The 26,220-nt window shown below is 41.8% G+C and overlaps 1 protein-coding gene across 1 annotated transcript in view; it reads right to left on the reverse strand.

Moving 5' to 3' along the window:
• Positions 1-2,222: 2,222 nt before the first annotated feature.
• The window catches only part of LOC112223093 (serine-rich adhesin for platelets-like), a 31,382-nt gene continuing 7,384 nt past the window's right edge, over positions 2,223-26,220 (reverse strand). Inside the window, exons 4-9 of the mRNA XM_024386050.1 lie at positions 22,294-22,352; positions 15,575-15,673; positions 15,102-15,264; positions 14,328-14,407; positions 3,998-4,102; positions 2,223-3,716 (exon numbers count right to left, since the gene is read on the reverse strand). Of these exons, the coding sequence (XP_024241818.1) occupies positions 3,462-3,716; positions 3,998-4,102; positions 14,328-14,407; positions 15,102-15,264; positions 15,575-15,673; positions 22,294-22,352 (761 nt within the window). The 3' untranslated portion in view covers positions 2,223-3,461. The remainder of the gene's footprint in view (positions 3,717-3,997; positions 4,103-14,327; positions 14,408-15,101; positions 15,265-15,574; positions 15,674-22,293; positions 22,353-26,220) is intronic.

The following is a 26,220-nucleotide window of genomic DNA, read 5'->3' on the forward strand; positions in this document are numbered from 1 at the left end:
CATTATTAAAGTGGCTGGAGTTGAGTCAGTGTGTCATGCCCTGGTCTTAGTATTTTGTGTTTATATATTTATTTGGTCAGGCCAGGGTGTGACATGGGTTTATTTTGTGTTGTGTTTTTGTATTGGGGTTTTAGTAGGTATTGGGATTGTGGCTGAGTAGGGTTGTCTAGTAAAGTCTATGGCTGCCTGAGGCGGTTCTCAATCAGAGTCAGGTGATTATCGTTGTCTCTGATTGGGAACCATATTTAGGTAGCCCGGGTTTCACTGTGTGTTTGTGGGTGATTGTTCCTGTCTCTGTTGTCACAAGATAGGCTGTATAGGTTTGTATATTTAAGTTATTTCATGTTTGTTCATTTTCATTAAAGAACATGAGTAACCACCACGCTGCATTTTGGTCTGCTTCTCTTTCAACGGAAGAAAGCCGTTACACAGTGTGTTGGCAGCAGCCACTCAATGTTAGTGGTGGCTGTTTAACAGTCTGATGGCCTTGAGATAGAAGCTGTTTTTCAGTCTCTCGGTCCCCGCTTTGATGCACCTGTACTGACCTCGCCTTCTGGATGATAGCGGGGTGAACAGGCAGTGGCTCGGGTGGTTGTTGTCCTTGATGATCTTTATAGCCTTCCTGTGACATCGGGTGTTGTAGGTGTCCTGGAGGGCAGGTAGTTTGCCCCTGGTGATGCGTTGTGCAGACCTCACTACCCTCTGGAGAGCCTTACGGTTGTGAGCGGAGCAGTTGCCGTACCAGGCAGTGATGCTCTCGATTGTGCATCTGTAGAAGTTTGTGAGTGCTTTTGGTGACAAGCTGAATTTCTTCAGCCTCCTGAGGTTGAAGAGGCGCTGCTGCGCCTTCTTCACGATGCTGTCTGTGTGGGTGGACCAATTCAGTTTGTCTGTGATGTGTACGCCGAGGAACTTAAAACTTACTACCCTCTCCACTACTGTTCCATCAATGTGGATAGGGGGGTGTTCCCTCTGCTGTTTCCTGAAGTCCACAATCATCTCCTTAGTTTTGTTGACGTGGAGAGAGTGGAACAACACCCGAAACGAAGCAATTCAATGTCAAATTCAGCAAATTAGATCAACTACCATACTAGACAGAGATGGAACTCATACCTATTAGGTAGTCAAGGTCTTCTGACTGAGAGGACTGGTCTCTATTGGATAAGCTGTCCTGAGACATGTCCAGGAAGGAGGTTGGCCCATAACTCTCCCAAGCAGATGACCACATAATTGACATCCTCATCAACAATTGATTATGCAACAAACTGAACCAAATCTTCAGGGGTACTCTGATGACTTAAGCCTAAATATTTAAAGGATGATTGACCTGTAAAATGTCATTTTTATAAACAAACATAATGTCATGAATCAAAATAAAATGGAGGAACCTACCGGAAAAAATAATTTACCAATATTAAAAGATTAACAAAGATCTCTATCTATGGTAGAGTTATTTGTTTTGTTTCTTAGATTTTCCTTAGCTCTTACCCGAGAAGTGGTTCACAAAGTTGGTTGAATGGATCACATCATTGTCATCCTCATCAACACCAGGGTTGGAGGGAAATGAGTCATCTATGAATTTATTAACAAGATCTCCAGGGGTCCTATTGAGATGCAAGGCTGGTGTTGAAAAGGATGGGTCATTTGCATTCATAGTTGCATCCATAGTCACACAACTGCATGAGCAAGATGTCTGTTCCGAATTCATTGCGTTAAATTGTGTCTTTTGGTGATAATGTTTGATTATGACATCATTGATGCTGGTAAGATGATGCAACCTTTACAATTGTAAATGATATTTCAACAATATTGCTTTAAACATAGACAATATACCATTAGTGTTTGTATATCTATGGTTTTAGCCACAGCTACAGAAAATGTATTACTTGTATGTGGTTTTAACAGCCATCTCCATGGTAATCAAATTCTAATGCATGGTGCATAGAGGCACAGAATACATAATAATGTTTTGTCATAATTTAAATGTTTTAATCAGAACGTTTAATCTATGTATGAATTCCCGAATGGCCAATACTTTATAAGGTACAAATTCTAAATAAGAACAAGTCTATAAGGACCTGGCCTGTCCTCTTGTAGATAATCTTTTGTGTTTCTGTTGATGCAGTGTTTGTTAAGTCTAGTTGATTCAAATAGCTAAATAAATCTCATAACAGGTGAGCTCTGCAGACAATTTCAAAGAAAATATTCACATTTTGTTTTGGTCAAACATTTATTTCTTTTATATTTAGGTGACTTTAAAATCAGTTGTTACAGTTTGTACAATATACATAATGTGGGAAAGTATCCAACATTTATTTTAATAACTTTTCTCCAAATATTCGATATGACATATCAGGTGTTGTATGTCAACTTTCCATGAAACTACTGTAAAATATACACTTTGGCATTTTTTATAACCCAATTTCATAACCAATTTTTATAAATCAATTTCCATATTGTTATGATGGTGAATTATAAATAAGAATACAGTAAAATAATAAAAGTAGTAAAACACACATTACAGTTGTACAGTGTATGACTACATTCACAGATATGAATTACACCTCAATGCGTCAGCACAAATATTTCAAACACCTTCTATAGCCCAATATATATGTTGTTGTTTTTTTACAAGTGCAAAAATATTATATTTGCTTTTGTATTGGAGAAAGCCTTTAGCCTGAGTGCCAGTCGGTTTGTGCTATCATGCCAACTCCTTGTCCTGGGCATGTTTGGTTTGTCAATGAGCAATTGAGTGAGCAAGAGCACAACCAGATCTGAGACTAGGCTAGAAGGTCTTTGCAAGTGCAAAATCAAAGAAAACATGCAAGTCAGCATGCAAACCACTGGCGAAAGACAAGAACAGTGTGCCTAAAAAAGAGGACATTTATGAAAATGTCACAATTGTAAACTTAAACTTACACAAATCTCAATAAGTATCAAAAAGCAGGTAATGAATTACCCTACCATACATTAGGTCAGTCATCTATGATCATAAATAGCTATCCTCTTCTGTGGATTATATTTTACACATTACTGATTTATAAATGAGTTGATGGTATGGTCGAGTAGCTTTCTGTAGCCATATTAATCATCATATTCTTCAATAATACCCTTTAAAACCATTTGGTTTGGACTCGCATAGGGGAATCATTATCACTTAAATTGCCTACATTTCTCAAAAGCACATATGAGCCCTCATCTCATATACAAGCAAACAAACAAACAAAAACAGAGTAGGCTAGACCTACAACCAGTATACTATTCATGTGGAATAGAAACCAGGTTTTGCTGTGCTACTACTACCGCTGTATGTTATTCAAGTAGGTCGACACATCAGGGTTGTGTTCATTAAGTCACACAACAGGCAACGTTTTAAACCATTTTGCAACGGACAAGTCAAAGAATTCCCTCTTTCAATACATTTTTTTCCGCTTGGTACCTACTGAACACGACCCAGTTTAAACCAGAGAACCAATGCTGAGCAGACAAACCAGCAGAGTTGCAGTGACCAATGCTAAAGGGAAGTGCGGACCCCTAGCGGCAGAAGAAGGAACGTTCAGAGTACCATCCAGCTTGAGGCAGGAGGTAATGGAGGTGTTGCAGCACTCTTGGTGGCATGTATCTGTTGTGGTCGTACACCAGGTGTTTCTTGTGCAGTTGGCATTGCAGCCTCCCATCCAGGTCGTTGTTGAACCAGTTGTCATCTTTTTCAGCTGAAAAGAGAAATGTGGATTGAGAATGCATGGAGTTGGATGAGTTTAAGAATGTACGAGATTGGCGAAAGGAAATTCTCTCTTGTCTGAGTGATGTTATTGAGATCATAACAGATAATCATTCTTGCCGTGGCCAAATGTATTTTCCTTCTTTCGCTATGAAATACTTAGTGTACATTTGTATCCTACAGCATTTACAGTTCAATGAAGGATGTCTAGTTTGTCTACTATGGGTATAGAATGATGAATAGGGTAGGGTGGGGGTGCACTTTTAAGCCTACCTCACAGTAGGGCTGGTTGAGGGGACAAGGCATTGGGTCTTTGGTTATCCAAGTCTTGTAACAGTTCTGCTCTGTGCACTGAAACATCTGACACTTCTTAAGTTTCTGCAAATAGATGGATAATGTTAATAAAGACTGTTAAATTCACTGACATTGAGTCATTTGCATACACACACACACACACACACACACACACACACACACACACACACACACACACACACACACACACACACACACACACACACACACACACACACACACTAGAGATGGACAATTACCGTATAATCGTGTAACTGACGATTATGGAGGAAGACAGTCATGAAAATAAAATAACCTTTATAACCGTTTTAAAAAACAAAGTATTCACACCCCTTGACTTTTTCCACATTTTGTTGTGTTACAAAGTGGGATAAAAATGTATGTAATTGTCATTTTTTGTCAACGATCTATACAAACTACTCTATAATCTCAGAGTGAAAGAAAAATTTGAACAAGACCAAAAAATTTACAAAAATAAAACACTAATGTACAGTATCTTGATAAGATAAGAATTCAACCCACATAACACGATGCAGCCACCACTATGCTTGAAAATATGGAGAGTGGTACTCAGTATAGTTTTGTGTTGAATTTGCCCCAAACATAACACTTTGTATTCAGGACACAAATGTGTTAACATGCCTTGTTGCATGTTTTGGAATATTTTTACAGGCTTCCTTCTTTTCACTCTGTCAATTAGGTAAATATTGTGGAGTAACTACAATTAACCTTATGGTGAAATCCCTGAACGGTTTCATTCCTCTCCGGCAACTGAGTTTCAGAAGGATGCCTATATCTCTGTAGTGACTGAGTGTATTGATACACCATAATCAATAACTTCACCATGCTCATAGGGCTATTCAATGCCAGATACATTTTTTTACCTATCTACAAACAGGTGATCGTCTTTGCAAAACATTGGAAAACCTCCCTGGTCTTTGTGGTTGAATCTGTGTTTGAAAATCACTGATTGATTAAGGAACCTTACAGATAATTGTACAGTCGTGGTCAAAAGTTTTGAGAATGGCACAAATATTAATTTTCACAAAGTCTGCTGTCTCAGTTTGTATGATGGCAATTTGCATACACTCCAGAATGTTACGAAGAGTGATCAGATGAATTGCAATTAATTGCAAAGTCCCTCTTTGCCATGCAAATGAACTGAATCCCCCAAAAACATTTAGACTGCATTTCAGCCCTGCCACAAAAGGATCAGCTGACATCATGTCAATGATTCTCTCATTAACACAGGTGTGAGTGTTGACAAGGACAAGGCTGGAGATCACTCTGTCATGCTGATTGAGTTCGAATAACAGACTGGAAGCTTCAAAAGGAGGGTGGTGCTTGGAATCATTGTTCATCCTCTGTCAATCATGGTTACCTGCAAGGAAACACGTGTAGTCATCATTGTTTTGCACAAAAAGTATTTCACAGGCAAGGATATTGCTACCAATAAGATTGCACCTAAATCAACCATTTATTGGATCATCAAGAACTTCAAGGAGAGCGGTTCAATTGTTGTGAAGAAGGCTTCAGGGCGCCAAAGAAAGTCCAGCAAGCTCCGGGAACCTAAAGTCTCCTAAAGTTGATTCAGCTGCGGGATCAGGGCACCACCAGTACAGAGCTTGCTCAGGAAAAGCAGTAGGCAGGTGTGAGTGCATCTGCATGCACAGTGAGGCGAAGACTTTTGGAGGATGGCCTGGTGTCAAGAAGGGCAGCAAAGAAGCCACTTTTCTCCAGGAAAAACATCAGGGACAGACTGATATTCTGCAAAAGGTACAGGGATTGGACTGCTGAGGACTGGGGTAAAGTCATTTCCTCTGATGAATCCCCTTTCCATTTTTTGGGGGCATCCAGAAAAAAGCGTGTCCAGAGAAGACAAGGTGAGCACTACCATCAGTCCTGTGTCATGCCAACAGTAAAGCATCCTGAGACCATTCATGTGTGGGGTTGCTTCTCAGCCAAGGGAGTGGGCTCACTCACAATTTTGCTTAAGAACACAGCCATGAATAAAGAATGGTACCAATACATCCTCCGAGAGCAACTTCTCCCAACCATCCAGGAACAGTTTGGTGACGAACAATGCCTTTTCCAGCATGATGGAACACCTTGCCATAAGGCAAAAGTGATAACTAAGTGGCTCTGGGAACAAAACATCGATATTTTGGTCCATGGCCAGGAAACTCCCCAGACCTTAATCCCATTGAGAAATAATGGTCAATCCTCAAGATGCGGGTGGACAAACAAAACCCCACAAATTCTGACAAACTCCAAGCATTGATTATGCAAGAATGGGCTGCCATCAGTCAGGATGTGGCCCAGAAGTTAATTGACAGCATGTCAGGACGGATTGCAGAGGTCTTGAAAAAGAAGGGTCAACACTGCAAATATTGACTATTTACATCAACTTCATGTAATTGTCAAAAAAAACCTTTGACACTTGTGAAGTGCTTGTAATTATACTTCAGTATTCCATAGTAACATCTGACAAAAATATCTAAAGACACTGAAGCAGCAAAAATTAATATTTGTGTCATTCTCAAAACTTTTGGCCACGACTGTAGAGTGTCTCCCCCTTTGAAGAGGGGGATGACCACGGCAGCATTCCAATCTATGGGAATCTCAGATGATACGAAAGAGAGGTTGAACAGGCTAGTAATAGGGGTTGCAATAATTTCGGCAGATAATTTTAGAAAGAGAGGGTCCAGATTGTCTAGCCCGGCTGATTTGTAGTGGTCCAGATTTTGCAGCTCTTTCAGAACACCAGCTATCTGGATTTGGGTGAAGGAGAAGTGGGGAAGGTTTGGGCGAGGTGCTGTGGGGAGTGCAGGGCTGTTGACCAGGGTAGGGGTAGCCAGGTGGAAAGCATGGCCAGCTGTAGAAAAATAATTATTGAAATTCTCATTATGTATTTTGTGGACATTTAGCTGGGAGGAGGTGCTCTTATTCTCCATGGACTTTACAGTCCCAGAACTTTTTGGGGTTTGTACTACAGGATGCAAATTTCTGTTTGAAAAAGCTAGCCTTAGCTTTCCTAACTGCCTGTGTATATTGGTTCCTAACTTCCCTAAAAAGTTGCATATCACAGGGGCTATTCGATGCTAATGCAGAACACCACATGATGTTTTTGTGTTCTTCAAGGGCAGACAGGTCTGGAGTGAACCTAGGGCTATATCTATTCCTAGTTCTAAATTTCTTGAATGGGGCATGTTTATTTAAGATGGTTAGGAAGGCATTTTTAAAGAATATCCAGGCATCCTCTACTGACGGGATGAGATCAATATCCTTCCAGGATACCCCGGCCAGGTCGATTAGAAAGGTCTGCTCGCTGAAGTGTTTCAGGGAGCGTTTTACAGTGATGAGTGGAGGTCTTTTGACCGCTGACCCATTACGGATGCAGGCAATGAAGCAGTGATTGCTGAGATCTTGGTTGAAGACAGCAGAGGTGTATTTAGAGGGCAAGTTGGTTAGGATGATATCTATGAGGGTGCCCGTGTTTAAGGCTTTGGGGAGGTACCTGGTAGGTTCATTGATAATTTGTGTGAGATTGAGGGCATCAAGTTTAGATTGTAGGATGGCTGGGGTGTTAAGCATGTTCCAGTTTAGGTCGCCTAGCAGCACGAGCTCTGAAGATAGATGGGGGGCAATCAGTTCACATATGGCGTCCAGAGCACAGCTGGGGGCAGAGGGTGGTCTATAGCAGGTGGCAACAGTGAGATACTTGTTTTTAGAGAGGTGGATTTTTAAAAGTAGAAGTTAAAATTGTTTGGGTACAGACCTGGATAGTAGGACAGAACTCTGCAGGCTATCTTTGCAGTAGATTGCAACACCGCCCCCTTTGGCAGTTCTATCTTGTCTGAAAATGTTGTAGTTTGGAATTAAAATTTCAGAATTTTTGGTGGTCTTCCTAAGCCAGGATTCAGACACAGCTAGAACATCCAGGTTGGCAGAGTGTGCTAAAGCAGTGAATAGAACAAACTTAGGGAGGAGACTTCTAATGTTAACATGCATGAAACCAAGGCTATTACGGTTACAGAAGTCGTCAAAGAGAGCGCCTGGGGAATAGGAGTGGAGCTAGGCACTGCAGGGCCTGGATTCACCTCTACATCGCCAGAGGAACATAGGAGGAGTAGAATAAGGGTGCGGCTAAAAGCAATAAGAATTGGTCGTCTAGAACGTCTGGAACAGAGAGTAAAAAGGAGGTTTCTGGGGGCGATAAAATAGCATCAAGGTATAATGTACAGACAAAGGTATGGTAGGATGTGAATACAGTGGAGGTAAACCTAGGTATTGAGTGATGAAGAGAGAGATATTGTCTCTAGAAACATCATTGAAACCAGGAGATGTCATTGCATGTGTGGGTGGTGGAACTAATAGGTTGGATAAGGTATAGTGAGCAGGACTAGAGGCTCTACAGTGAAGTAAGCCAATAAATACTAACCAGAACAGCAATGGACAAGGCATATTGACATTAAGGAGAGGCATGCTTAGTCGAGTGATCAAAAGGCCCGGTGAGTGGAGAGGTTGGTTGGGGGTCACGGCGATTTAGACAGCTAGCCCGGCCATCGGTAGCAAGCTAGCATAGGATGGAGGTCTGTTATTAGCCACCTCTTGCGTTCCGTCAGTAGATTAGTGGGGTTCCGTGTGGTAGAGGGGATTAATCCAAATCACACAACAACAACAAAAATAAAAACAATAGATATAGTTATAGAGGCCCAAGAAGAAAACATAATAATAATAATAATAAAAATAAATAAATTGTCCGATTGTCTATTCAGATAGCAGCCGTTAAGACAGCTAACGGTTAGCAGGCCACAGATGGGCGTTCAGGTAACGTCGCAACGGAGGAGCCAGCCGGATAACTCCTTTGGGTGGATGACGTCGGCAGTCCAGTTGTGAAGGCCCGGTGGGGCTCCGCGTAGGCAGTAAAACGGGTCCGGATAGGTGACTGCAGCCCAGGAGTGATTGATGGAACTCAGGAGTGATTGACGGAGCTGGCTAGCTCCGGAATAATTGATGTTTGCTCCGGGAATCGCCGAAAGCCGATAGTCACACGGATAGCAGCTAGCTAGCTGTGAGATCCAGGTATGAATGTCCAGAGTTAGCGATTGAAATCCAGGGACATGGAGAGAAAAATTGGTCCGGTATGTTCCGTTCCGAGCCGCGCTGCGCCGTACAAAACTGCCTATAGATTTTCGAGCTAAAGGATAGCTGATGACCACAAACCGTGGTTAGCTGAATACTAACGATTTGCCAGTAAAGAAGCTAACTAGCTTCTGAACTAGCTTCTGAACTAGCTTCTGTATTAGCTTCTGCGCTAGCTTCTGGCTAGCTCCTGGCTAGCTTCTGGCTAGTTTCTGGCTAGCTTCTTGGAGTTTCTGGCTAGCTTCTTGGAGGATTACAGATTTGAGGTAAATAATACTTTTTTATAAATATAAATTGGTGAGGCGGGTTGCAGGAGAGCCTGCATGCATAGCCAAGTGATCGTATGAGTCCAGTAAGTGGTTGGGCTGGCTGGGGATATGGCGACAGTGTTGGGGAATGATCAGAATTAGTTGGTAACATAGGTAAGATGTTTTATATTCATTATATGTTTGTAAGTTACTTCTCATCAGAATGTTTATTTTTGTATAATACTGTGGCGGGTTTGCAGTCATCTGTTCTCTGTCAAGACTAAGTTACTGGGGCCGGAGAGAGGGGAGAGGTCAAGCGTGTATCTCTTGGCTCCACAATGTCTGTGTGCTAGTCATGTGTCTCTGTGTGCTAGTCATGTGTCTCTGTGATCTTGTCAAGGAGAGGTGGATTTGATATATGCCTGTTCATTGATAGACACTGAATTGATCTGAGAGTCACAGGGTTGTGATGGAGCTCATATAATAAAAAATGGACTTTGTGATAACTCTGACTTGTGTGTGGTTTGCTCTCATGATTTGGTAAATACAGGAAATTTCCACGACAACAGTCAGCAGGCCGGTGCTAGCAAGCTAGCAGTTAGCAGGCCGGGGCTAGCAAGCTAGCATAAGGGCCTTAGAGGGACGTTGCGATGGGGGAAAAGTCTGTTTTTGGTGACGTCGGTAGGAGGATAGTTGGTGCTTGCTCCGGGACGGGAACTTTAACCAGGAGTGGTTAGCTGCCATGATCCAGAAGAAAGATTTCAGAGTTTGCGGTAGGAATCCACGGAGATGGAGAGAAAAATAGGTCCGGTATGCTCTGGTTTGAAACTCGTTGTACGAACTGACGAGAGCTTTCCGAGCTAAAGGTTAGCCGACTGATAGCTGATAGCTGGTAGCTAGTTAGCTAGCTAGCTTCAGTTGAAGCAATCCAGTTCCGAGGTAAATAGAAATACTTTAGAAAAACCCCCAGATCCACACCACATTGAGTGAGGCGGGTTGCAGGAGAGTATTTTGAAGTTGAGGTTTAGGAAAAATGTTTAAAAGAATCAGAAGAAAAATATATTAAAAGATATATACATGGGACGAGACAAGACAAAGACAAAGACGTCTGACTGCTACGCCATCTTGGATTTCATAAATGTAAGATATTTCAAATTCAGGCTGTAACACAACAATATGTGGAAAAAGTCAAGGGGTGTGAATAATTTCTGATATACATGTATATACAGTACCAGTCAAAAGTTTGGACACACCTACTCATTCAAGGGTTTTTCTTTATTTTAACTATTTTCTACATTGTAGACAAATAGTGAAGACATCAAAATATTGAAATAACACATATATAATCATGTAGTAACCAAAAAAAAAATATATATATTTTTTGATTTTAGATTCTTCAAAGTATCCACCCTTTGCCTTGACGACAGATTTACACACTCTTGGTATTCTCTGAACCAGCTTCACTTGGAATGATTTTCCAACAGTCTTGAAGGAGTTCTGAAATATGCTGAGCCCTTGTTGGCTGCTTTTTCTTCACTCTGCAGTCCACCTCATCCCAAATCATCTCAATTAGGTTGAGATCAGCTGATTGTTGAGGCCAGGTCATCTGATGCAGCACTCTATCACTCTCCTTCTTGGTCAAATAGCCCTTACACAGCCTGGAGGGCTGAGGCTGGTAAAGGCTGGTAAATCTAATGAACTTATCCTCGGCATTAGAGGTAACTCTGGGTCTTTTTCTACATTTTGCAACGTTACAGCCCTATTCTAAAATTTTTTTTTTTAAATCCTCAGCAATCTTCACACAACATCCCATAATGACAAAGCAAAAATATAAGTATTCAGACCCTTTGCTGTGAGACTCAAAATTGAGCTTCGGTGCATCCTGTTTCCATTGATCATCCTTAAGATGTTTCTACAACTTGATTGGAGTCCACCTGTGGTAAAGTCAATTGATGTCAGAGCAAAAGGACGAAGGAACCGCCATAGAGCTCTAAGACAGGATTGTGTCGAGGCACAGATCTGGGGAAGGGTACCCACCAATTTCTGCAGCATTGAAAGATCCCCAAGAACCTAGTGGCCTCCATAATTTTTAAATGGAAGAAGTTTGGAACCACCAAGACTTCTCCTAGAGCTGGCCACCCGGCCAAACATGGAATTGGGGGAGAAGGGCCTTGGTCAGGGAGGTGACCAAGAATGCAATGATCACTCTGAAAGAGCTTCAGAGTAGTGATGGGCATTCCGGCTCTTTTCAGTGAGCCGGCTCATTCGGCTCAGCTCACCAATAAGAGCCGGTTCTTTTGGCTCCCAAACGGCTCTTTCAAAACAAAAAAATGCAGCATCCCACTTAAAACATTAAACTGGTCTCTCTTTTCTCTCTCTTCTTTATTGCCATTTTATAACCAGCAGCACACAGCAATGCTGACCATAATTGAGCTTTTATGAGAGATTTGCATTCAGAAATGCAAGCTGCCTCACTTTCGAGGGGCTGATGCGGTTTCTTCTCTCAGTAATTATTTGTCCCGTTTTCGAGAAGACCCTCTCAGAGGGAACGGATGTGGCCACTATGCAGTCTCCCTGCTGGAGCTTCTGCTCCATCTGATCCCTCTTCTTCCTGGTGCCTGAGCCAGCTCACTGCTGGGGCTGTCCCTCCCTACTGCAGAAGTTATTCTTTGAAGAGCCTCATCAATCGCTCTGTCATCACTGAAGGCTAACTTCTTAAACCTGGGGTCAAGTGCAGCGGTTTCTGATAGCACGTGATTATATCCATTCTGTGAAACTTTCTGTCCATTGATGAACATAGGGTGTCAATCAACTCTGTCACATGTCCTGTAGTTACATTTGCTTCTCTCTGGCGGCTGGATGTGATTCGCTGCAGGCCCTTACACAGGAGTATCATTTTTGCGGCTGTCAAATAGCCGAAAAGAGAGAACAGTAACTTATTAGTTCAGGTTCATGTTTTTCTACTGATAATACATTCTCATCTACTGTCCACATACATATATAGTACTGGATTAAATAATGATGAAGTAACTGCTTACTGCACCTCACTCCACAGTGACCTGCTCAAAGGGTTCCAGGACTCTGCACACCTCCTCCACCACCTCCCATTCCTCTTGGGTCAGAGCATCAACAGGTGCATTGACAACGGCCAGGGTAGAGATGATGGCATCCTTTGACTCAAGAAACCGCTTCAACATATAAAATGTTGAATTCCACCTTGTAGTGCAGTCTTGTTTAGGCCTCAGCTCAGGCATCCCCATCTGGCGTTGTGTAGACTTGAGTTTTTCAGCACCTATTGTGCTCCTGTAGAAGTATTCCAAGGCTGCTTTCACTTTGTCCACAGTGGGCTTCATCACCCTCAGAGCATCTCTTACAATCAGGTTGATTGTGTGGGCAAGACATGGATGATGGGTCCATTTAAAAATGTTTATGGCTTTGGTTATGTTAGCTACATTGTCGCTAACACAACAGACCACTTTTCCATCTACTTGCCATTCTCTGGACACTCTCAACAGTTCGTCTGCGAAGTTCTCTGAGGTGTGTCTGTCGCTGAACTCAAAGCAGTCCAGAAGACAGCTAGACATCGAAAAATCTTCAATGAAGTGACATGTAACCGACATGTAAGAAGTGGTTACCCTTGATGTCCAGCAGTCAGTGGTAAGGCAAACTACAGTAGCTTTTCGGACTCGTGCACTGAAGCCTGTGTGCTCTCATACAGTTGTCGAATAAGTGAATTTGAAAGGGTTTTCCTGCTTGGAATAGACTATTGCTAAAACCTCTGTCCTCCACGATCGAAAATGGCTGGAAATCGGTAGCAATCATTTTAGCGAATGCAATATCAATTTGGCCTTGTTTTGCTACAGACATAGACTTTGGCATAAACTGGTCCATAGAAGACTGCGTTGCTGTGGGTCGCGGAGTAGGCCTACTTGAGTGAGTGGTGGAGATGCTGGCTCTACCATTATCACCAGCAGGCCCGCTAATTTCTTGAAGCTCCGGTACAGCTAGCTTCACAGTTCGCATATGCCGGTGTAGGTTGTGCGTAGAACCGGCTTTATATGAGATTTTGTTTTGGCAAATTCTACACTGTGCATTAACATTGTCTACATTACTAAATGCATCCAAATGCTACTGTGCTTCCGACTCATTTTCCAGCTGTTGTTTTCACAGCTGTCCTTCCTCTCTCTCCTCGGCTTTGGTTCCTTCGTTGACACTGCGTGTCTGATTGACAGGAATAACAGGTGAGACTGTTAGTCTGAGCAGACAGTCAGAACGAATGTGTTTGCGCTTGAGCATTTAGGCCTATATTATTTTATTTCTTTATTTGTTCTTCGAATTAGTTTATTCTATTCATTTAAATCTTTTGATTATTCTTCTGTTATGCGAGCCGGCTCCCAACATTCTCCTACAAGAGCCGGTTCTGAGAGCCGACGACAAACAGATAGCTCACTGAAGACGGGACTAAGACGGGACTACCGAGCCCGTTTCCGCGCTAACATCAACTCAGTGATTAAACAGTGTTGCTCCTTGCTAAAACAAGCAAGGTGTCTTTGGTTGTCTAGACAACTCCCCCTCCCTACAACAGCAGCACGGGAGCGGAGGAGAGGAGAAAATGTGTCTTTAAAACTATTATAATGGTGACCGCGGTCACTTGCCTGAACAATAACTGCCATCCAAAATTCCATGACCGTCACACACACACACACACACACACACACACACACACACACACACACACACACACACACACACACACACACACACACACACACACACACACACACACACACACACACACTGCCCGTTTAATGTGTATATAAATGAACCCTAACATATTGTTGTAGGCCTACATCAACCTGAGAATGTCAAGTTGCTGCCCAAAAGCTAGTTCTTACATTGGTTGGTTCAGCAGTTGTAGTGGTGGTGTCTGCTGCTGCTGTTGTTGTGGTGGTGGTGGTCATCATCACTGTAGTCACTGGAGGAACAAATAAAACAAGTATCTTTGAGATGACTCATGTCTCAATTCTGTCCTGTATATAGTGCATTGTACTTTCATGCTCATATAATGCAATTCAGATTTAATCCAAATAAATAACACATTTTACAGATGTGTTGAAATGAAAGGAATAGTGATAAGATGCTATGCATTGTCAGAAAACGAATAGTTCAACAGAACAACAGATTTTGCTCAGCCCCATACAGTAACAGTCTCCCAATTGATGTGGTGGTGATACATGTACCGGTAAGCATGAATCCCTCACAGTAAAAGACAGGGTTTTTACAGGCTCACCAATTCTAACACCAAGGACACCATAGTACAGTTTGACTTTGACTTTATTTAGTCTTGCACACAGTTTACAAGGAAACTGAAGAAATGCAGAATAGCATAGAAAACAATCATAATACAGGGCACTTAGATATCCAATTTTTTTTATGGAGTGGGCTAGTCCCTTAGGTGTGTTTTGTGTTTATTTGAAATGGCTAGAGAAGAAAGTAAGGAGGAGAGAGGGTGCTTGAGCAGTGGGACGGATTTGAACCCATGCTCTCGGAGATACACAGTGCATGTGATCCAGAAGCAGCGGTTTGAACCAGTGGACCACCGTAGGCCACAGGACATTGGTTTTCTTTATTGTATATTTTTTTGGGGGAAAAACCAAAAAACGAATTACCTGTTGTAGTGTTTGTACGAACAATGGAGGCCAGGGTAGAGCTAAGACAGCCAGTGGAGTTGCAGCATCCCATCGAACAGTTGGTCTGAGTGTCGTTGACACAGGCATTACTGCAGGAGGAACTGCAGCCACCGGTGTAAGTCATGTCTTCCTGTCTCTTCAGCTGAGAAGGTATCACACACATTTTGTTAGCACACTTTTAGAAACAAACACATTTAAATGTTTCGTTAAAAGATGAAGTTAGAACCACATTCCGGTGTAGTTGCTGCAAATGCAACTGACTTTAAAAAAAATATGGTGTGAAACTTTTAGTAGTAGGGCCAGGAAGATCGCATCTAAAATAGGTGTGACAAGAATTAATGACAGCAGATGCAATATGAACTATAGCATGCAAAAGTTGTGTATGACACGTAAGTACATTTGTATTATTCAAATTCTAAAATTCTGCAATACACGCATAGTGTATACTGTACCTCACAGAAGGTGATATTAGCGTTGCATGAAACAGAAGTCATATTCATGTACACATCATTGCAGTCTGAATAGTTACAGGAGAACTGGCGACAGGATATCTTAGAGAGAGAGAGAGAGAGAGAGAGAGAGAGATAGACGATCAGATACTGAGCACCGCATCTATGCTTTCTCTAAACAATCAAACAACAGGAGTATCGGTCCGACGTTGAATGAAGTACTACTTAGAAAGTCTATACAGCATACATAAAGTCTGCACTACACAGATCAACTGTACTTTTATGTCCTACTCCACAATAAAGGGTGCAAAAAGGATGACATAACCAATGTAGAGGGCATTACTAAATGTGACATAACTGGCTAATTCCCTCAAAAACGGTGCTTTGTAAAGGGTGACATCGTGCATGCTATTTGATGTGAAATTGCCTGTCTCGAAGGAAAGCTACAAGATAAGGCATTAAATGGGATGGTAAAGCGGACTACATGTATCATGAAATAATCTCTCCCACCAAGTTACTTCATTCCTCGGTGCCAACATGCACAGACACAAACATGGGCCCAGTCACCATCCCCTCAAACCCCTCACTCACACCCACACCCACCAACACACACGCACTGTGGTTATGTACACTACAGTGGTAGAACTGAAGAAAAAAAACGGTCTGTATTCACTTCTAGTTTTCAATATCACTTTGGCACATTTTCAGATGTAAGGGGGTGTATTTTCAAAACACTGAGTAATACCCATTATCTTATGTTCAGAACCTTTCATTGTGCATTAATTGGAGTTGAATACATATTTAACCCCTGAGTCATACATGCAAAAGTTTTTCATGAAATACCATAAGATCATTTCGTTTAGTCACCTATACATCAGATAATGAAAGACTCACTGTTTAGTCATTTTAACTAACATTTAATCCAACAGCAAAAAAAATAGATACAATTTTTAAAGCTATTCTTTTTAGTAGATGGTAAATAATGGTAAATATCATTTTCCATACAGTGTTTAGCTATAACTTGACAGCAAAGTTTACGGGAAAACAATTTATCAGTTGCAGTATCCTTATACAGTAAATCAAATCAAATCAATCAAATCAAATTTTATTTGTCACATACACATGGTTAGCAGATGTTAATGCGAGTGTAGCGAAATGCTTGTGCTTCTAGTTCCGACAATGCAGTAATAACGAGCAAGTAATCTAACTAACAATTCCAAAAAAAAACTACTGTCTTATACACAGTGTAAGGGGATAAAGAATATGTACATAAGGATATATGAATGAGTGATGGTACAGAGCAGCATAGGCAAGATACAGTAGATGATATCGAGTACAGTATATACATATGAGATAAGTATGTAAACCAAGTGGCATAGTTAAAGTGGCTAGTGATACATGTATTACATAAGGATGCAGTCGATGATATAGAGTACAGTATCAACGTATGCATATGAGATGAACAATGTAGGGTAAGTAACATTATATAAGGTAGCATTGTTTAAAGTGGCTAGTGATATATTTACATAATTTCCCATCAATTCCCATGATTAAAGTGGCTGGAGTAGAGTCAGTGTCATTGACAGTGTGTTGGCAGTAGCCACTCAATGTTAGTGGTGGCTGTTTAACAGTCTGATGGCCTTGAGATAGAAGCTGTTTTTCAGTCTCTCGGTCCCAGCTTTGATGCACCTGTACTGACCTCGCCTTCTGGATGACAGCGGGGTGAACAGGCAGTGGCTCGGGTGGTTGATGTCCTTGATGATCTTTATGGCCTTCCTGTAGCATCGGGTGGTGTAGGTGTCCTGGAGGGCAGGTAGTTTGCCCCGGTGATGCGTTGTGCAGACCTCACTACCCTCTGGAGAGCCTTACGGTTGAGGGCGGTGCAGTTGCCATACCAGGCGGTGATACAGCCCGCCAGGATGCTCTCGATTGTGCATCTGTAGAAGTTTGTGAGTGCTTTTGGTGACAAGCCGAATTTCTTCAGCCTCCTGAGGTTGAAGAGGCGCTGCTGCGCCTTCCTCACGATGCTGTCTGTGTGAGTGGACCAATTCAGTTTGTCTGTGATGTGTATGCCGAGGAACTTAAAACTTGCTACCCTCTCCACTACTGTTCCATCGATGTGGATGGGGGTGTTCCCTCTGCTGTTTCCTGAAGTCCACAATCATCTCCTTAGTTTTGTTGACGTTGAGTGTGAGGTTATTTTCCTGACACCACACTCCGAGGGCCCTCACCTCCTCCCTGTAGGCCGTCTCGTCGTTGTTGGTAATCAAGCCTACCACTGTTGTGTCGTCCGCAAACTTGATGATTGAGTTGGAGGCGTGCATGGCCACGCAGTCGTGGGTGAACAGGGAGTACAGGAGGGGGCTCAGAACGCACCCTTGTGGGGCCCCAGTGTTGAGGATCAGCGGGGAGGAGATGTTGTTGCCTACCCTCACCACCTGGGGGCGGCCCGTCAGGAAGTCCAGTACCCAGTTGCACAGGGCGGGGTCGAGACCCAGGGTCTCGAGCTTGATGACGAGCTTGGAGGGTACTATGGTGTTGAATGCCGAGCTGTAGTCGATGAACAGCATTCTCACATAGGTATTCCTCTTGTCCAGATGGGTTAGGGCAGTGTGCAGTGTGGTTGAGATTGCATCGTCTGTGGACCTTTGGAGTGGGTCAAGGGTGTCAGGTAGGGTGGAGGTGATATGGTCCTTGACTAGTCTCTCAAAGCACTTCATGATGACGGATGTGAGTGCTACGGGCGGTAGTCGTTTAGCTCAGTTACCTTAGCTTTCTTGGGAACAGGAACAATGGTGGCCCTCTTGAAGCATGTGGGAACAGCAGACTGGTATAGGGATTGGTTGAATATGTCCGTAAACACACCGGCCAGCTGGTCTGCGCATGCTCTGAGGGCGCGGCTGGGGATGCCGTCTGGGCCTGCAGCCTTGCGAGGGTTAACACGTTTAAATGTCTTACTCACTTCGGCTGCAGTGAAGGAGAGACCGCATGATTCCGTTGCAGGCCGTGTCAGTGGCACTGTATTGTCCTCAAAGCGGGCAAAAAGTTATTTAGTCTGCCTGGGAGCAAGACATCCTGGTCCGTGACTGGGCTGGGTTTCTTCCTGTAGTCCGTGATTGATTGTAGACCCTGCCACATACCTCTTGTGTCTGAGCCGTTGAATTGAGATTCTACTTTGTCTCTGTACTGGCGCTTAGCTTGTTTGATAGCCTTGCGGAGGGAATAGCTGCACTGTTTGTATTCAGTCATGTTACCAGACACCTTGCCCTGATTAAAAGCAGTGGTTCGTGCCTTCAGTTTCACACGAATGCTGCCATCAATCCACGGTTTCTGGTTAGGGAATGTTTTAATCGTTGCTATGGGAACGACATCTTCAACGCACGTTCTAATGAACTCGCACACCGTATCAGCGTATTCGTCAATGTTGTTGTCTGACGCAAGAAACATCTCCCAGTCCACGTGATGGAAGCAGTCTTGGAGTGTGGAGTCAGCTTGGTCGGACCAGCGTTGGACAGACCTCAGCGTACATAAGTAATATAAATAATCAGATATCAGGGTAGAATCTATTGTTAAGCAGCAGCCTACAGTAAAAAGGTATTTGTGTTGCACTGTGTGTGAATGTGTAACGGCTCTCGTTGGTGGCAGAAAGAGTAGACCAAGGCCAAAGAAACAGAAAACATAGAATTTCCCACCCGAGTCACACCCTGACCTAAACAAACATAGAGAATAATAAGGATCTCTAAGGTCAGGGCGTGACAGAATGCCCATTTCTGCCCCATGAAACATTGTAAAAGATCATCTTTTCTATGTGACTTGTCAACTGATACAGTATGACCTGTCTCTCTGCTGGAGAAAACGATTCAGGTTACAGTGTATCAATGAAATTTAGATAATGAGTGAGATATTGTTATACAGTATATGAAGGGTATATAGTTTCATTGGGTCATTTAATCTTGTTGGCTACACATTTGCAGCTAAAAGCTGAATTGCAGAATATGTCAACAGATCAAAAGGAAAAATGTAAATTGACATAATGTCACGGTCGTCATGTGGAGGAGAACAAGGTGCAGCGTGGTAAGCGTATATACTTCTTTAATGAAAGAACAAACACTGAACAAAACAACAAAACGAACCGTGAAGCTAATATGGCTAGTGCAAACCAGGCAACTAAACATAGAATAACAACCCACAAAATACCCACGGAATATGGCTACCTAAATATGGTCCCCAATCAGAGACAACGATAAACAGCTGCCTCTCATTGAGAACCAATCTAGGCAACCATAGACATATAAACACCTAGACTAGAAAACCCCTAGACAATACAAAAACGAAACAAACCACCCTTGTCACACCCTGACCTAACCAAAATAATAAAGAAAACAAAGATAACTAAGGTCAGGGCGTGACACATAACAATTAGGTAGATTAACAAAACAAAGAAATTGATGTTGACGGTGATGAAGCCAGCTCTGAGAGTTCCGTCACAACAGAGTGTACCCGTTTATGACAGAGACTGGGGCTTCTGACAACCCACTGGAGTTAGGCTAGATGATTTGATGATGGTGATGCCAGATGATCGATGCCAGATGATGCAGTTGGCTTGCTGGCCCTGATGTCGTCCTCAGCTCAACATCTCTGTAGCCTGGACTGAGTACTCCTCCACAACTAACGAGTAGCACCCACTTGGGTGATGCCTCAGTTCACCACACATCAGTCCACATCAGCCATCCCCATTTCCAAAATGCAGTCCGGTCTCGTTCGTCAAGAAACCGGGGCTTAGTGAGATCTTTTAAAACTTCTTAGGGCTGAGATCCCGCTAACGGGATCGATATGACAACAGCCAGTGAAAGTGCAGGGCGCCAAATTCAAAACAACAGAAATCCCATAATTTGAATTCCTCAAACATAGAAGTATTTCACACCATTTTAAAGATACACTTCTTGTTAATCCCACCACAGTGTCCAATTTCAAATAGGCTTTACGGCGAAAGCACCACAAACGATTATGTTAGGTCAGAGCCAAGTCACAGAAAAACACAGCCATTTTCCAGCCAAAGAGAGGAGTCACAAAAATCTGAAATAGAGAGAGAATTAATAACTAACCTTTGATGATCTTCATCAGATGACACTCATATGAATTCAAGTTACACAATACATGTATGTTTTGTTCAACAAAGTTCATATTTATATAAACTATTCTCAGTATACATTGGCGCATTATGTTCAGTAGTTCCAAAAAGATCTGATGATTTTGCAGAGAGCCACATCAATTTACAGAAATTCTCATAATAAATGTTGATGAAAATACAAGTGTTATGCATGGAACTTTAGATACACTTCTCCTTAATACAACCAGTGTGTCAGATTTCAAAACAGCTTTACGGAAAAAGCAAACCATGAAATAATCTGAGTACGGCGCTCAGAGACCAAACAAGCCAAAAAGATATCCGCCATATTGTACAGTCAACAAAAGTCAGAAATAACATTATACATAATCACTGACCTTTGATGATTTTCCTCAGAATGCACTCCCAGGAATCCCAGTTCCACAATAAATGTTTGTTTTGTTCGATAATGTCCATCATTTATGTCCTCCTACTTTTGTTAGTGCGTTTTGTAAACAAATCCAAAGTCACGAAGTGCATTCATTAGGAGCAGACGAAATGTCAAAAAGTTCAGTTACAGTCCGTAGAAACATGTCAAACGATGTATAGAATCAATCTTTAGGAAGTATTTAACATAAATCTTCAATAATGTTCCAACCGCAGAATTCCTTTGTCTGTAGAAAAGCAATGGAACGCGAGCTAACTCTCACATGAACGAGTGTCACGAGCTTGTGGCACTCTGCCAGACCACTGACTAAAAGAGCTCTTATGAGCCCCTCCTTTACAGTAGAAGCATCAAACAAGTGTCTAAAGACTGTTGACCTCTAGTGGAAGCCTTAGGAAGTGCAACATGACCAATGACCCACTGTATCTTCAATAGGGAATTAGTTGAAAAACGACCAACCTCAGATTTCCCACTTCCTGGTTGGATTTTTTCTCAGGTTTTTGCCTGACATATTGAGTTCTGTAAAACTCACAGACATCATTCAAACAGTTTTAGATACTTCAGATGGTTTTCTATCCGAATATACTAATATATGCATATATTAGCAACTGGGACTGAGTAGCAGGCAGTTTACTCTGGGCACCTCTGGGCACCTTATTCATCCAAGCTACTCAATACTGCCCCCAGCCATAAGAAGTTAAATGCAAACATTAGCTAGCTAGGTATAGCCAAACCACACTAGTAGACTTGCCATCAGTCCTTCAACTCCATGGGTGAAAACAACCAGATATACTCAATAAACACTAAATGACTTAGCAAAAACAAAACACACTGAAAATCATCAAAAATATGTACAAAATATAAAGAGCTCTTTGTTTAGGTTGCCTTTCGGTGCAAAAGAAGCACATATCAGCAAATTCAACTAAATTATTTTCTAAGACAATTTGCAATAATTCCAAGGACTATTTACTTAGCGGCCTCATGAATGATGTTGAGTAAAACATCTGTAATGAAGGTTGCTATGAATGATACTGCAACATTCACAAAGGTGTCATGATTAGTTTCATAAAGATGATATAGATGCATTATGCATACCCCCTTCAAATAAAGTGGTAACATAATATCATATCATGAATTAAATCTACTAGACTACTAAAATACTAGACTCACCATGGTCATGCCACTGGTGCCCCATGAAGTGACATTGTCCGTGCTTGTGGTTCCACTACCTGTGTTAGCAAGGACAACATGTAGTGTGAGACCAAAGTGGCAAAATAATATATCTACCAAATATCCTGAATGTGAATTCATAAAACAATCAGCATTTTGTATTACATTTTGTATTACCTGCCATTGCAAAGGGGGTGAATACATATGCACAAACAACTTTTCAGTTTTATTTAAAAAAATAATTGAAACAAACATTTTTATTTTATTTCACTTCACCAATTTTACATGAAATCCAAATAAAAATCAATTTAATTGACAAGTTGTAATACAACAAAATCGGAAAAACGGCAAGGGGGATGAATACTTTTGCAAGGCACTGTATTGGATGAATTAGAGGTAGAGGTAGCCGTATTAGCAGCATGTTGAACCGTGGTAGCTGCCATCATGGTTCGATGCCATTGTAGTACTCAGAGAAGAAATGCCAGACAACCAGGGTTGGGGAGTAACGGATTACAAAAAATAATAATCGGTAACTGTAATCCGTTACGTTACCAACAAAAATATTGTAATCGGATTACAGATACTTTTGAAAAACGAGATGATTACTTCAAGGATTACTGTTAAATTCAGAAAGGACGTTTGCAAAAGAACATCTTTGACACTTCTCATCGACATTCAAATCAGCATTGACAAAAAAAGTTTGTTCCACCAGAGCAAGTCTGACCACAAGTCAGAGACCACTATGATGACACACCAAATGTGTTTGATTGATCGCGGGAAAATAGGTTTTTGTAGGCTACAGTCCAAGCTATGTCTTCCAATGGTGCGACTTCTGTCAGCATCCAAAGATTATCCAACTTGAATAAACACTTGGAGGTAAGGATGACAGCAGTGGTGTAGTCTACGGTGATACGGATATGACTTATTATTGATATCTACATAGCGCATTGATGTGAATCACACTGCCGCTCTCTCATTTAGCAAATTGCGCCTTACGTATTGTGGTTGTTGTGCATGGCTGTTCACAAATCTAAATGTGTATTTGAACCCAATAATGGTTGAATTCAAGAAGTTTAAGCTGCCAATCAATCATTGTTTTTGAAACCAGTGGACAGCCAGTGAAAAATGTGCTCTTGTAACAGCTGCATAGTGTGGATACCAGCATATGGAAAAAAATGTGGGGCTTTTATTGTTCAATCTAATTCATGCTGATATAAAAGGCCTAATGGACACATGCTCAAACTCGCACACTTTTGACAGACTTAAAGGGGCAATAAGTAGTTGCTACATACATTTTCTGACTTATAAATTATATATATATAATATATATAATTGAAATAACACATATATAATCATGTAGTAACCAAAAAAGTGTTAAATAAATCAAAATATATTTTATATTTGACATTCTTCAAAGTAGTCACCCTTTGCCTTGATGACATCTTCATGTGTTAGTCACCTGGAATGCTTTTCAATTAACAGGTGTGCCTTCTTAAAAGCTAATTTGTGGAATTGCTTTCCTTCTTCATACATTTGAGCCAATCAGTTGTGTTGTGACAAGGTAGGGGTGGTATACAGAAGATATCCCTATTTGGTAAATGTCCATATTATAGCAAGAACAGCTCAAATAAGCAAAAAGGAATGATAGTCCATCATTACTTTAAGACATGAAGGTCAGTCAATGCAGAACATTTAAAGAATTTTTAACGTTTCTTCAAGTGCAGTTGCAAAAACCATCAAGCGCGATGTTGAGACTGGCTCTCATGAGGACCACCACAGGAAAGGAAGACCCAGAGTTTCCTCTGCTGCAGAGGATAAGTTCATTAGAGTTACCAGCCTCAAAAATAGCAGCACAAATAAATGCTTCACAGAGCTCAAGTAACAGACACATCTCAACATCAACTGTTCAGAGGAGACTGCGTGAATCAGGCCTTCATGGTCGAATTGCTGCAAAGAAACCACTACTAAAGGACACCAATAATAAGAAGAGACTTGCTTGGGCCAAGAAACACGAGCAATGGAAATTAGACCGGTGGAAATCTGTCCTTTGGTCTGATGAGCCCAAATTTTAGATTTTTGGTTCCAATTGTCGTGTCTTTGTGAGACACAGAGTAGGTGAACGGATGATCTCCGCATTTGTGGTTCCCAACATGAAGCATGTAGGAGGAGGTGTGATGATGTGGGGGTGCTGTGCTGGTGACATTGTCAGTGATTTATTTAGAATATAAGGCACATTTAAGGCACTGGTGTAGAGAGGACTAGGCAGGAGGCAGTCGTAGGTTTAGAACTACTGAATTTATTTAGATCAAAGCGGGACGAAACCCAAACGCTGTTGTGCTCAAAACATATCTTCATATGCAAAAAGGCACGGGGCGAACTCAAAGTGCAAAATATAAAGTACTCAGGAAATAGTAGGAGAGAGTCCTCTCAGGAAAACAAGTAACATTTACAATGACCGACAAAGGCAAATGGCAGAGGGAGTATATGAGTATATATACAGTGATAGATTGCGGATTGGACCCAGGTGTGTGTAATGACGACATGTAACATGTGCACTGGGAGTCAGGAAGCAAGGGAGTGCGTAATTTAATAAACAAAACAACAAACACGAACATCGCACAGATAGGAAACTGAAACAGAAACAATGACGCCTGGGGAAGGAACCAAAGGGAGTGACGTATATATGGCAGGTAATCAAGGAGGTGATGGAGTCCAGGTGATTCTGATGACGCGCAGGTGCGCGTAATGATGGTGACAGGTTTGCGCCATAATGAGCAGCCTGGTGACCTAGAGGCCGGAGAGGGAGCACACGTGACATGACAAGTCAAGTCCGGGGTTGATGAGTGAAGAGCATTTGCCAGCAGTAGGTTCGGCAGCAGCTAGAAGGCCTGCGACGCCGAATTCCTGAGCTGGACAGGAGGGGAAGCCAAAGCGAAGGCTGGTGTGACAGCATGGCTACCACAGCATTCTGCAGCGATACGCCATCCCATCTGGTTTGCTCTTTGTGGGACTATCATTTGTTTTTCAACAGGACAATGACACAAAACACCTCCAGGTTGTGTAAGGGCTATTTGACCAAGAAGGAGAATGATGGAGTGCTACATCAGATGAGCTGGCTTCCACAATCACCTGACCTCAACCCAAATGAGATGGTTTGGGATGAGTTGGTCCGCAGAAAGAAGGAAAAGCAGCCAACAAATGCTCAGCATATGTGGGAACTACTTAAAGACTGTTGGAAAAGCAGTCCATGTGAAGCTGGTTGAGAGAATGCCAAGCGTGTGCAAAGCTGTCATCAAGGCAAAGGGTGGCTACTTTGAAGAATTTGTTTAACACTTATTTGTTTACTACATGATTCCATATGTGTTATTTCATAGTTTTGATGTCTTCACTATTATTCTACAATGTAGAAAATAGTAAAAATAAATAAAAACCCTTAAATGAGTAGGTGTTCTAAAACTTTGGGGAAAAGCACAAGCACAAGTCCTCAACTGGTAGCTTCATTAAATACTACCCGCAAAACACCAGTCTCAACGTCAACAGTGAAGAAGCGACTCCGGGACGCTGGCCTTCTAGGCACAGTTGAAAAGAAAAAGCCATATCTCTGTCCAGTGTCTGTGTTATTTTGCCCATCTTAATATTTTATTTTTATTGGCCAGTCTGAGATATGGCTTTTTCTTTGTAACTCTGTCTAGAAGGCCAGCATCCCGGAGTCATCTCTTCACTGTTGACGTTGAGACTGGTGTTTTGACTGGAATTATGCTAGACCTTGGTTTTCAATGTGACAATATAATTTAATCATATTATTATATGTAGTAGAAAGCAATGGGTTAGAAGAAGCCTTCATATCCAACCCATAAAGTAAAATGTAACATCCATATATGGCCAGCTATGTGAACTTTAACATTGATTTATCCTGCAAAAGATTTT

This window comes from Oncorhynchus tshawytscha, linkage group LG23 (assembly GCF_018296145.1).
Source record: "Oncorhynchus tshawytscha isolate Ot180627B linkage group LG23, Otsh_v2.0, whole genome shotgun sequence".
In the NCBI taxonomy this organism is placed as follows: domain Eukaryota; kingdom Metazoa; phylum Chordata; class Actinopteri; order Salmoniformes; family Salmonidae; genus Oncorhynchus; species Oncorhynchus tshawytscha.